Source organism: Sapajus apella, unplaced genomic scaffold, assembly GCF_009761245.1.
Source record: "Sapajus apella isolate SASKATOON/1434 unplaced genomic scaffold, GSC_monkey_1.0 scaffold2, whole genome shotgun sequence".
Taxonomy (NCBI): Eukaryota; Metazoa; Chordata; class Mammalia; order Primates; family Cebidae; genus Sapajus; species Sapajus apella.
Window position 1 is genome coordinate 86,758,291 of NW_022436942.1, and position 13,603 is coordinate 86,771,893.

At 50.7% G+C, this 13,603-nt stretch overlaps 1 protein-coding gene across 1 annotated transcript in view; it reads left to right on the top strand.

Annotated features, from left to right (window-relative positions):
• Window positions 1-13,446, top strand: part of TMEM132C (transmembrane protein 132C) — a 431,755-nt gene extending 418,309 nt beyond the window's left edge. Inside the window, exons 7-9 of the mRNA XM_032244139.1 lie at window positions 1,672-1,945; window positions 3,083-3,274; window positions 11,836-13,446. Of these exons, the coding sequence (XP_032100030.1) occupies window positions 1,672-1,945; window positions 3,083-3,274; window positions 11,836-13,041 (1,672 nt within the window). The 3' untranslated portion in view covers window positions 13,042-13,446. The remainder of the gene's footprint in view (window positions 1-1,671; window positions 1,946-3,082; window positions 3,275-11,835) is intronic.
• Window positions 13,447-13,603: the final 157 nt, after the last annotated feature.

The window sequence follows — 13,603 nt, forward strand, 5'->3', positions numbered from 1 at the left end:
TTTTTTTTTTTTTTTTTTGAGACAGAGTTTCGCTCTTGTTACCCAGGCTGGAGTGCAATGGTGCGATCTCGGCTCACCGCAACCTCCGCCTCCTGGGTTCAGGCAATTTTCCTGCCTCAGCCTCCTGAGTAGCTGGGATTACAGTCACACGCCACCATGCCCAGCTAATTTTTTGTATTTTTAGTAGAGACGGGGTTTCACCATGTTGACCAGGATGGTCTCGATCTCTTGACCTCGTGATCCACCCGCCTCGGCCTCCCAAAGTGCTGGGGTTACAGGCGTGAGCCACCGCGCCCGGCCCATTTCTAATGGACCCCAGGCTCACTGGTAGCCAAAAGCCTCTAATTTGTTATCTGGGATTCCGGACTGTCTGTCTGTCATGTGTAAGAGTATGAGGTCTTGTTTACTCAGCTCTGTGACCCCCGGATTAGCAGATGTTAGCTAAGCAAAGGTGTTGCTGAGTTCCCAGCTTCCCGCCTGGAGTGTTACACCCCCACCATCAGGCTCTTTTCCTGACAGTCCCCCAGGGAACAGGGCCTTTCTCTTAAGGGGGAGCTTCTCAAGAAGAGTAAGCAGGCCAGTGAGATGCGGAATCCATCTCCGTAAGAAGCTGAAGGCACTTGGCTCAATGGGAAAGGACAGCCATTAATCTAGCCCGTACTTCAGATCAGTTTGTGGTCATGAGTACCCAAGACAATAAGTTTGTTCCACATCCCGAGGGGGAGGAACTGAGACTCCCGGGGCTCCAATCCAATCTCTGCCACTAATTAGCTTTGTGGGCAAGCTACATAACTTCTCTGTGCCTTAGTTTCTTTGTATGGTCGTGAAAATAGTTAGGAATTTGCCTCATAGCATTATGAGGCTCCAAGAGTTCATACATGTGGAAGCATAGAATGGGACCTGCTGCATCTCAGGTGTGTAAGACAGCTCTGTCCAGTAGGACTTTCTACTATAGTGGAATGTTCTAGAACCACTCTGTCCAATATGGTGGTCACTAGCACAGGTAGCTCTGGAGTGGCTAGACTGTGCCAGTGTAGCGGAGAAGTTCAATTTTTTTTTGTTTAATTTTTATTTATTTAAATTAACATTTAGGGCTGGGTGTGGTAGCTCATGCCTGTAATCTCAGCACTTTGGGAAGCCAAGGTGGGAGAATCACTTGAGTTCAAGACCAGCCTGGGCAACATAGCAAGACCCCATCTTTACAGAATTTTGTTTTTTAAATTAGCCAAGCATGATGGTGCATGCCTATAGTCCCAGCTACTCAGGAGGCTGAAGCAGGGGGATCACCTAAACCCAGGAGTTCAAGGCTGCATTGAGCTAGGATGGATCATTGCCCTTTAGCCTGGACAACAGAGCAAGACCCTGTCTCTAAAAATATAATAATATTAATTAACAAAAATTAAAATAGCCACATATGGCCAGTGGCTACTTATGAGACAGTGCAGGTTTAGTACATATTAGTCCTTGTCTTTTATTTATCTGTGAATGTATTTGAGAAAGAGATGCCCATCCCTTAGTGCTGCCTAGAGAGAGGCCTGGTGCTCCCCGAGTGGTCCTGGGGCTCGCGTCTTCAATGTAGTCTCCTTGAGGTTGAGGAGGGCGCCTGCCTGTCTCTAGAACATCTGGGACTCCTCTCCCTGGATCTCAGAGCTCTGTGTCCCTTCCCACAAGGCCCACTCGTGAGAGCGAGGATGAGGACGAGGAGGAGCGGCGGGGCCGGGGCTGCGCGCTGCAGTACCAGCACGCCACCGTGCGGGTCCTCACCCAGTTTGTGTCCGAGGGTGCCGGCCCATGGGGCCAACCCAGCCACCTGCTCAGTCCCGACTGGCAGTTTGACATCACTCACCTGGTGGCAGATTTCATGAAGCTGGAGGAGCCTCACGTGGCCACCCTGCAGGACAGCCAGGTCCTGGTGGGGCGAGAGGTCGGGATGACGACCATCCAGGTAGGGAGCTGGCGTCTCCGTGTCCCCAGCACTGGGCATGAGTGCGGTGTTAAGGGAGACTCAAAGGGTGGGCAGGTCACTGCGGCCGATTCCTCAACCCCGTGATGGCTCCAGATGGTATTGTGGGGACACAGGAAGATGGGTCCAGGATGGATCTAGTATCCAGTCTCCTTCCAGACAGAATGGAGAAGGTGGCAGCTGCCCTCTCATAGCTCCCCGTGTGGCCTCATTCCCAACGGCTGCATCCTCCATTCCCACCACCTGCCAGCACCCCCATCCCACCTCTGCTTCTCCTACTTGGCACACGCTTACCTGACGTATTCCCCCTGTCCTTCTTAGAACTAGCCGTCCTCTGCCCTGTGCCACGCTTCTCCCAGCAGCCCAGGGAAAAAGCACGGATTCGTCCTCTCATTCCTCCCGTCCTTCAGTCACTCTGCCTTCCTACCATTTACTTATCCAACAAGCTCGCTTTGAAATCCAACTCTCCCTTGTGTACTTGAGGAATTGTGTAAAATGGTAAATGTTAAGGACAAATGATGGGACATGGACAGCCTTTTCCTCAGCCCCTCAAGTCCCACCCTTCTGAATCCACCTTTCTGGAATGTCAGTCAGGATCCCTATACCATATGTGGAAATGTTTAGCACATTTCTATCATTTCCCCTGGACATCTCAAGCCCAACATTTGGCTTACAAGATGAGGCAGAAAGCAGTGTTTCCGCAGAGGATACATTGTGGTGGTGGTGGGAGGAGTGAACTATTTATAATTCACTTTTATAAATTTATAATTCAACTCTTCATGAGACTGTTCAACAGGATCATCATGTACAGTTAACCAGGTTGTGCACTGTACAAGCATGCTTCATCTAAATAGGATAGATTGTTCCCTTTTAAAGACAGAATGGATTTCAATATATATTCCAATTTTTCAACAAAAAGAATTAAGGTGTCTTGGGGAAGGGGTGACTTTATTTGATTCTCACAAAGGCATGGGATGGGCCAGTGTAGAAGTAGGTATGTAACTCCTTTGCCCTGTATTCTGGACCTCAGGCCTGTTGGGATGGAAGAAATATTTCTGGGAAGGGGGCTGAGCTCTGGAAACGTGTGATAGATTCCCCTGTGTCCTGCCAATCCCACAGGTGCTGTCCCCACTGTCGGACTCCATCCTGGCAGAGAAGACAATAACCGTGCTAGATGACAAAGTGTCGGTGACAGACTTGGCCATCCAGCTCGTGGCGGGGCTGTCTGTCGCCCTTTACCCCAATGCAGAAAACAGCAAGGCCATAACAGCTGTGGCCACCGCTGAGGAGCTGCTGCGGACCCCCAAACAGGTAGGGGGTCAAATACCAGAGGCTGAGAGTGAGCGGGGTCAGCCACTGTGCCTGCCTCAGCAGAGGGGCCCAGTGAGGGAGAGACGGGGCAGGTCGGCAGAACCACATCGCACCGTTGCCTGCCTCAGCAGAGGGGCCCAGTGAGGGAGAGACGGGGCAGGTCGGCAGAACCACATCGCACCGTGGAGGCCAAGTCATTGCAGGCAAAGTGCTCACCTCGCCCACGGAGCTTTTGAGCAACACAGACCGTCACCAGCCTCCTCGCCAGGTCTCCTGGCTGCCGTTCTCACCCCTGCACTCCCTGCTCCTCTCAAGAGCAGAGTACGCCTTTAAAACTGGGGGTACGGGAGGGGTAGCATTAGGAGAAATACCCAATGTAGATGACGGGGTGATGGATACGGCAAACCCCCACAGCATGTGTATTATTGTGCAACAAACCTGCATGCTCTGCACATGTACCCCAGAACTTAAAGTATAATTTTAAAGAGCCATAAATCACATCATGCCACACTGGTTTAAAATGCTCCGATGACTTGCCAGCGCACTTAGAAAGAGACTGCATTCCTTGACGTTGCACGTGCCGCAGCCCCTGGCTACACCTCTGACTTCCTCTTCCGCAGCCCTCCGTCTCTCTCACCCCACATGCGGCACACACTCCCTTCGCACTTCTTTAGGGGTTTTGCCATGGCGGTTGCTTTTGCCTGGGACACACCACCCTCACCACTGAGCACGGCTCCTTCCCATTTTCATACCCAGTTATGATACCCTCTTGTCATCAGTGCCTTCACTCACAGCGAATGGGTCTGATTCAGCCCCACTTCCTACCACACAAAGCATGTTTCTCCTCCATAGGATATAAGCTTCTACAAGACAAGCCCCCTGATTATTGCTCTGTCCCCATTGACAATCACAGGGCCAGCACACAGTAGGTGCTGAATAAATGCTGGTTGAGTGACTGAATGACTATTAGAGCTGAGCTGGAAGTCAGGATGCCGGAAAGAGAGCAGGGAGAATGATCCACCTAACACAGCCAGGATGTGCCCGTCTGACCTTAGCAACCTGCATCTGTGTGTTGGCCTTGTCTGCAAGACTTTCTGCTTCTGATGTCATCATTGGGACAGACTTAGGAGCCAGAAGGCCCAGATGGCATCACAGCCATGTCCCTTACAACCTATGTAACCTCAGGCAAGACACCTCACTCGTGTCTCAATCCTTAACGAGAAAGTAACAACACCTGTGAGAGTCCGTTTGCAAATTAAATTCAGCTTGATGATGCAGAGTGCTAAAAACAGCGGCTGGCATATGCCATCCAGTGCCAGCTCTTTTCCTGGGAATGCCCGCTGCTATTGTGAGCATTATTTTAGTGAGAGCACACAGGGCCTTGGGTGCTCCATCAGAGCAGACAGTCTTGACTCAGAACATTCTGCTTCACACCCAGTTTCCTCTGGCGACTTGTGGCCACAAGAGGCAGGCAGTCCAGGGGGGAAGCTCAGATTAAATCCACACCCCACTATGGGCTAAGCAGTGCTGGAGGAGCTGTCGTGTGGCTGTGACAGGTGACAGGGCCCAGGGGTTAGAGTAGGGGCTGGGTTTCCCTGGCGTGCGCTAGCAGGAACACGGTAATGCTACGAAGCAGAGGCATGGTGATGTGAACAGAGCACAGCGAAGGCGGGGCGCGGGCATGATGACAAAGTCTAGGGGCTTGCGCTCTTCTAGGGGCATGGGCAGTTCCAGCCGCCGTGCGGATTTCGGTGTAGCTCAAGGGCTGCAAACTCAAATGTCTACCGGGGCCGGGCTGCTGTTATAAGCAAGCAGTGCAGGCTGTGTGAAATCCATGTGGCGGCATCGTCCAGAAGTGGGGTCGACGACGCACTAGAGTGAGGATGCTCGGAGCACAGAGACGTGCCCATCATCTGCCGCACTCTTAGCAGCTGAAAACAAAGCGCACTTACTTGCTAGTGCACAGCGCGGCGGGTGGGCTCCGCCGGATTCATGCTCAGAGTATCAGAAGGCTGAAATCACAGTGTGGGTTGCTTAGGTTCTTGCCAGCATGCTCTAAGAAAGAATCCACTTCCAGAATCATGTGTGTTGGTGGAATCCAGATCTTTGCAGTGGCAGGGCTGAGGCTGCCAGTTCTTGGCTGGTGATTGGCCGGAATCCTCTCTTAGCCCCTCAGTCCACCTGCGTTCCTCCCCACTCCCCACCCGACCCTCATCGGCTGCAACACTAGCAACAATGCATGGAGTCCTTCTCATGCTCCCCGTCTCTCCAGCTTCCTCTTCTGTCACCAGCTAGAGAAATCGCTCTGCTTTTAAGGACTCATGATTTCACAGGACTCACCCAGATAATCCAGGAAAATCACTCTATCAGCTGTCACGTAACAACATAACATAATCATGAGAGCGATCACTCACCCTACATCCACGTTCTGGGAATTGGGGCAGAACATCTTTGGTGCCATTCTAGGAATCCTGCCTAACGAGGAGACAGCTGCTCCCTGATTTTGCCCCACAGTGCCAACAGGAGGGACCTGGGGTGCATGCAGGTCCCCATCCAGCCCAGGACTGGCTTCTTCAGTTCTTCTCTTTGAAAGCAGATAGCGCAGGAAATTAGCATGGTGTTTTCTGGTTTACAAAGAGCAGAGTAATACTCTTATGTTTGGGATTAAAAAAAGCTGAGGAACGTGGGGGAGAGAAAGCTGAAAGCATGAAGCTATTTGCTGAGAATGGATAATGAATCAGGGTGGGCGATTGGCATTGCAACCCCCCGGCATGGGGCACAGCCAGGAGACCCCATCTCATGTCACCCATCTGTCTTCATCAGCTGACAGTAATTGGCATCCCCTAGCACTGACTCAGGGGGATTTGTGGATGTAGTTCATCTGATTTGCAGACACGGCTCCTGAAAGGAAAGAGCTCTAAATCATTTCTGGGCATGTGTTACATTAAGTCATTCAGAATTTCTCATCTTTGGGGAAATGTGTTGGCTTCTCCTGATGAAACGCTGCATTCCAGCCTCTCTGTAATGAGCTAGTGGAAGACGTTAGTCTCAATCATGCGGCAGGGCTGATGCAGATGGATCTTGGCAAGCCAAGGGTGTTCTGAGGCCTTCGTTCTGATTGTCTGCTCTTCGGGGGGCTTGTTGTATGTTAACTTCTTTCTCCATCTAGTTTGTGAAGAAAAATTAATTCAAGATGAAACGTCAGCCACAATGAACTTGCACGCTGTTAAGTCTTTTATCTCAGCCCTTAGAGTATAGAAGGTTGGCACCTTGTTCGTGACATTTTGAACTTTGAAATACAAAATCTGAAAGATTTTCACACCTGCCAATATGAGGGTAGTGGCTTGTGTGTTCCCCTGTGCCTTGTTTGCTCTAAATAAAGTAGGGGCCAGGCGCAGTGGCTCATGCCTGTAATCTCAGCCCTTTTGGAGTCCAAGGCAGGTGGATCATCTGAAGTCAAGAGTTTGAGACCAGCCTGGCCAACACGGTAAAACCCCATCTCTACTAAAAACACAAAAATTAGCCAGGCATGGTGGCAGACACCTGTAATCCCAGCTACTTGGGAGGCTGAAGCAGGAGAATCACTTGAACCTGGGAGGTGGAGGTTGCGGTGAGCCGAGATCATGCCATTACACTCCAGCCTGGGCCGCAGAGTGAAACTCAGTGCCAAAAAAAAAAAAAAAGGAAAGAAAGTAGGATAGGAAAATGCAGAACCACTTGGTCTTCGTGTGTGAGCATTAGGACGTGTCGGATTGTGTGATTCGGCAGCTTACGTGGGCAGAGGCGACAAAGGCGAGCACCAGCATCCTGGAGCCGTCTCTTCTGTCTTCATTTTGGTCTGCTTGGAAGCGGAGCCTGAGACAAGGATTCAAGTGCAGGCAGTTTATTCAGGTGGTGAAGACAACGCCAGCCGAGAAGCCGGGGCTGATGGGAGGAAGAAAAATGCAACCAGCAGAGTGTTAGCAGCTCAGCCACCGCCAAGGGGAGCCGGAGCGCCTGCTGGCTGGGTAACTCACACCTGGAAAGGCCAAAAGGGTCACTGAGTAAATGCAACAGCTCTGTCATGTCTCACCGAGGGCTGCCCACAGCGGTAGTAACTCCCTGGCACATCTTACTGTATGCACAACCACAGGGGTACTAGAAGCCAGAGAGTGACCTTGGGCAAAAGATATGTTTAAAAAAAAGCATAGTTGATCATTGAAAGTTCAGCTAGCAGGAGCTGAGTGGGAAGCCCCCCAAAGAGAGCTCCGCACCCTCCCAAAGTTTCCGACACAGGCTCACCCGTCAGAGCCAGCTGCCGTTGGCCAGGGCTTACCATTACAAGTGATGTGACCAGCTCAGCCCGCTTCACACACAGCAGAACGTTTCAGTTCATGGCCAGGCGTTTGGATCTTCAGCTACAGCTAGACGCAGATGCTCCAACGATGTTGTCAGAATTTTGTTTTAATCGCAGGCATTCTTCCTCAGTCCTGCAGGATGTAGCGTCGTTGCTGTGAACACTGCTTGCCCCAGGCTCCTCCAGTGTTTCCTTCTGGAATTCCGACCAAACAACCGTTGGAAATTCTCATTCTCTCTTTTTTCTTTGCTTTTCGCCTGCCCTTCACGGTTTATTTCTTCATGTGCCTGTGGATCTACTTGGGGTAACGTGGGTGGCTTCGTCTCCCGCCGCACCAATTCTCTCCTCTAACCTGTCTCATCTGCTGTTCGAACCACCCATTGAGTCACCGACTTCAGGGGCCATGCTTTTCATTTCTAGAAATTCTACATGGCTATTTGCACCCCTTCCTTCCTGCTCCGTTTTAATTTCCTTTTGCTTTTTTTTTTTTTTTTTTTCTTTTTGAGACAGATTCTTGCTCTGTTGCCCAGGCTGGAGCACAGTGGTACAATCTTGGCTCACTACAACCTCCGCCTCCTGGGTTCAAGCGATTCTCCTGCCTCAGCCTCCCAAGCAGCTGGGATTACAGGTGGGCACCACCACGCCCAGCTACTTTTTGTATTTTTTGTAGAGATGGGGTTTCCCCATGTTGGCCAGGCTGGTCTCAAACTCCAGACCTGAGGTGATCCACCCACCTCGGCCTCCCAAAGTGCTGGGATTACAGGCGTAAGCCACCGTGCCTGGGCCCCATTCACTTTTATTGAGACAATTCCAACTCCTTTGAATGTCTCTTTAATTTTTTAAATAAGTTTTTAATTTCATTTTAATTTTATTTCATAGACTATTTTTGTTGATTTGTTTTATGTTACATTTTATTTCATAGAGTATTGTTTCTTGCTGGTTTGTTTTATGTTATAGCCTTTGGAGTCTTCTATGATCTCACCTATCAGCCCGCTCGCCTTCCTGTGTAGATGTTTGATGCATCCCTCTCATGGTGCAGCCTTCCCACCTACAGGTTGTAACCTTCCTTTCTTTGTACCATGAATACCTCTTGAACCCTGGCTGTTTGGCTTAGTTTTGTTCTGAAGGAGGCTGTATTTGCATTTGCACAGGTCCAACTTCAAGTGAGTTTCTCTTCTCCCAATTCCCATACCACACAGCTATCACACCTAAGTGTGGGCTTTTGATTTTGAGCGCAGACATCTCCACCCAGGGCTCAGAGCACACACTAGCTTTGCTGCTGTATCTCTGGCTCAGCATGAAGGATTTTCCCATGCCCCGTCCATGGAGAGGGTGCCTGCTGACTCCCTGGGCTGCAGTGACGGTGTCCTGGATGGATGGGGACAAAGGTCCAGGAAGGCCACAGGTCAGACCTGGTTTGCTGTAAAAAGAAAAAAAAAGGCAGAGAGGAAAGGAGGCAGCTACCTGACTTTCTCAGCAGAGGGCGAGTTGTCGTGGTCTTTGTGGGGCTAATACGTGGGCCCTGGCTGCAGCTGTCCTGGGGGTCCCCAGCATAGTGGTCAGGAGCTCAGCTCTGAAGTCACATCTGTTCCAGCCCAGATCCTGCCTCCTCCTAATCATGTGACTGGACATAGCTCTTTTTTATATTTTAAGTTTTATTTTAAGTTCAGGGGTACATGTGCAGGTTTGTCACGTAGGCACACTTGTGTCATGGGTGTTTGTTGTACAGATCATTTCATGACCCAGGTGTTACGCCTAGTGCCCATTACTTATTTTCCTTGATCCTCACCCCAATTCCAGCCTCCACCCTCCACCCTCCAATGGGCCCCAGTGTGTGCTGTTCCTTCTATCTGTCCATGTGTTCTCATCATTTAGCTCCCACTTATCACTGAGAATGTGCAGTGTTTGGTTTTCTATTTCTGTATCAGTTTGCTAAAAATAATGGCCTCCAGCTCCATCTGTGTCCCTGCAAAGGACAGAATCTTGTTCTTTTTATGGCTGCATAGTATTCCATCATATAAATGTACCACATTCTCTTTATCCAGTTTATCACTAACGGACTGGTTAGTGTTTCCTAGATGAATGGAGGGGGCGAAATGTGCAATCCTAATCTCAAAATGGAGAGCCTGTATCTACTGGGCACTTGCTGTGGCTCAGGTGCCATTTAGGTTGACTTTGTTCCTTTGCTATTGTGACTCCGTGTCCTTGCTATTGTGACTAGTGCTGCGATGAGCATGTGTGTGGTGTGAGCACATTTCTTAACCTCTCTTTGGGCAGGAAGCATAACCCAACCCACTTCGTGAAGGAGGAGAAAATGCATTCTGTAAATAGCTACAGACAACACCTGACCCATAACAAGTGCCCGGTGGATACGGGCTGTCGTTTTGTGATTAGGTTACACATTTCACCCTCCTCTATTCATCCAGGAAAAACTATTTCCCATCTATACCCAGGCTCTGTCCTAAGTGCTGAACATTGGGGCCGCTGCTAAGAGTCTCTGCCCTTAAGGAATTCCCACTCTTGGAGGCAGAATAAAAGTACCCATAGCTGGCCCCCCACCCCCTAACAAGCCCTGGTGTGTGATGCTCCCCTCCCTGTGTCCACGTGTTCTCATTGTTCAACTCCTACTTATGAGTGAGAACATGCAGTGTTTGGTTTTCTGTTCCTGTGTTACTTTGCTGAGAATGATGGTTTCCAGCTTCAACCATGTCCCTGCAAAGAACGTGAACTCATCCTTTTTATGGCTGCATAATATTCTGTGGTGTATATGTGCCACATTTTCTTTATCCAGTCCCTTATTGATGGGCATTTGGGTTGGTTCCAAGTCTTTGCTATTGTGAACAGTGCCACAATAAACATATGTGTGCATGTGTCTTTATAGTAGAATCATTTATACTCCTTTGGGTGTTTAGCCAGAAATGGGATTGCTGGATCAAATGGTAGGGGAGAGACAGCATTAGAAAAACACCTAATGTAGATGATGGGTTGATGGGGTGCGGCAAACCACCATGGCACATGTATAGCTACGTCACAAACCTGCACGTTCTGCACATGTACCCCAGAACTTAAAGTATAATAATAATAAAAAGAAGAAGTACCCACAGCTAAGTCAAAAACAAGGCCTTCCGTGGGGTTATGTTTGCTCTGGGCACACAAAGGGGAGAGGATGGTCATTGTCACCTTGCAGAGAAGGTGAGAGCAGGAAGCCTTGTGCGCCTGAGAATCTGCCAGTCATGTGGGTGTGGCTGCGAGTGGCATTTCTAGGCCAATAGCTTTCAATTCTTTTGGAATATTATTCAGCCATAAAAAAGAATGAAATATTGTCATTTACAGCAATGTGGATGGACCCAAAGACATTATTTTGGGTAAGCCAGGCACATAAAGTCTAATTTTTTTTACCTGTCTCCACAATGGGAAATAATTTTTACATAGCTGTTGGGTCACTGACAGATGTGTAGTGAGTCTGCAAGATAAATGTAGCCCCTTCACACTGGCCCTCAGCTTCCTCTTTCCCTCTGATGGGAATTTCCAGCTACCCACGCGGAACAAAAGCAGCACCACTGAACGGGACCACCAGCTAACGCCATGTGCTGTCCCCCACGCCTCACTGCTGTCCGGCTGCAGCCAAGCAAAGCGTCTGCAGTGGCACAACAGGGTCAGCCTTAAAAGGCAAAACGCTCTTGCTCTCCTGTCTCTCAGGTGCAGCTTAACTCACTGGGGCTGTGCAGGGAGAAGAGGGGAGCTTGCTTTCTAATGCCCTTGGCTCTGACAGTGTTTCCCGCCCATCAGCCTTTGCCGTCATGCTGGATATAGACGACAGCTGTATCCATTCATCATAATCAGGCCACTAATCACAGGGTGTGTGGCAAAATGACCAGGGCCTGCCCTGGAAGCCAGTCACTGTCTGTGAAGATGCACCGGCTAGCTGATTCAAGTGATCACTGTGTGGATAAAGCCACCTGGAGCCTCATCTGTTAGGGATTTTTGTTTGCTGTTTGTTTGTTCCTGGTAAGGATTATGCAAGAGCTGTTAGTCACATTCCCATTTGTTCTCATTTAAAGTAAGGTGATTTCTCTGCCCCTGTATGAGTTCTCCCCAGATGCATCAGCTACTGAGTCTGGATTTAGGGTCCCACTCCCTGTTTCTTTGGGTGTCCTCCTAGGAGGGGGTTTCTAAGGGAAGAGGCATCCCCCAAGTGGTCTTCTAACTGCCTGTGTCCCTGCAGGAAGCTGTAGTCAGCACGTGGCTGCAGTTCAGCGATGGCTCAGTGACACCCCTGGACATCTACGACACCAAGGACTTCTCCCTGGCAGCCACCTCCCAGGACGAGGCTGTCGTGTCGGTCCCCCAGGCCCGCTCTCCCAGGTGGCCCGTCGTGGTGGCCGAAGGGGAAGGCCAGGGCCCGCTGGTCCGAGTGGACATGACGATCGCCGAGGCCTGCCAGAAATCCAAACGCAAGAGCGTCCTGGCCGTGGGCATTGGCAACATCAGGGTCAAGTTCGGACAGAACGACGCTGACTCCAGCCCCGGCAGGGACTATGAGAAAGATGAGATGAAGAACCACGCCAGTGACCGCCGGCAGAAGGGTCAGCACCATGAACGCACAGGCCAGGACGGGCACTTCTACAGCGGCGCTCCCGGGGAGCGCGAGGAAGGGGCCCTCCGGAGAACCACCACCACGGCCAGGTCCCTGCTGGACAACAAAGTGGTGAAGAACAGCCGGGCAGACAGGGGCAGGCTGGCAGGAGAGGGGCAGCTGCAGAACATCCCCATCGACTTCACCAACTTCCCAGCCCACGTGGACCTCCCCAAGGCCGGGAGTGGGCTGGAGGAGAATGACCTGGTGCAGACACAGCGGGGCCTGAGTGACCTGGAGATCGGGATGTATGCCCTCCTGGGGGTGTTCTGCCTGGCCATCCTCGTCTTCCTCATCAACTGCGCCACCTTTGCCCTGAAGTACAGGCACAAGCAAGCGCCCCTGGAAGGCCAGGCCTCCATGACCCACTCTCACGACTGGGTGTGGCTCGGCAATGAGGCCGAGCTCCTGGAGAGTGTGGGGGACGCGCCGCCGCCCCAGGATGAGCACACCACCATCATAGACCGCGGGCCGGGGGCCTGCGAGGAGAGCAACCACCTCCTGCTCAACGGCGGCTCCCACAAGCATGTGCAGAGCCAAATCCATAGGTCGGCCGACTCCGGGGGGCGGCAGGGCAGAGACCAGAAGCAGGACCCCCTGCACTCGCCCACCTCCAAGAGGAAGAAGGTGAAATTCACCACCTTTACCACCATCCCCCCGGATGACAGCTGCCCCACGGTGAACTCCATCGTCAGCAGCAATGATGAGGACATCAAATGGGTGTGCCAAGACATGGCTGTGGGTGCCCCCAAGGAACTTAGAAACTATCTGGAGAAACTCAAAGATAAGGCTTAGGCCCCTCTAGCCAAAGGGCCCTGCCCCGATGCCTTCCTTGTACTGGAAACTGGTCCAAGTGGGGCAGAAGGAGTTGTCAGCCAGGTTAAGAAGGGAAGGTCTCGGGCGCCATGCTAGACCAGTTGGAAAGTTTTGAAGTCGGGAAAGGACATTTTTGTATCAAGGGATTTTCAGCAGTCAATGATGGTGGATGTTCAAAGGTCAGGAGAATAAAGTCTGGGCCATGGGGAGTGCAGACCAAGCAACTGAACTGCACAAGCAAAATTAGGAAGGTTATTTTATGAGTCAAAACATACTACAGACAAGCTACCAAAAATTATTTGTTAAAAAAATGCAAAAAGACAAATAAAAAAGAGATAGAAATAATCATCTGTTTATATTTCTAATAAAGGAGCAAAATATAAATATAGGGCCTGCTAAGAGACACTTTTTCACCTTTTCAAGGACAGCCTTCGACTGTCACCACAGGTCCGGGGAGGAGACGTCTCTTCCCAGTGATGCCTCCTGGGATAGAACAGTGATGCCTCCTGGGATAGAACAGTGATGCCTCCTGGGATAGAAC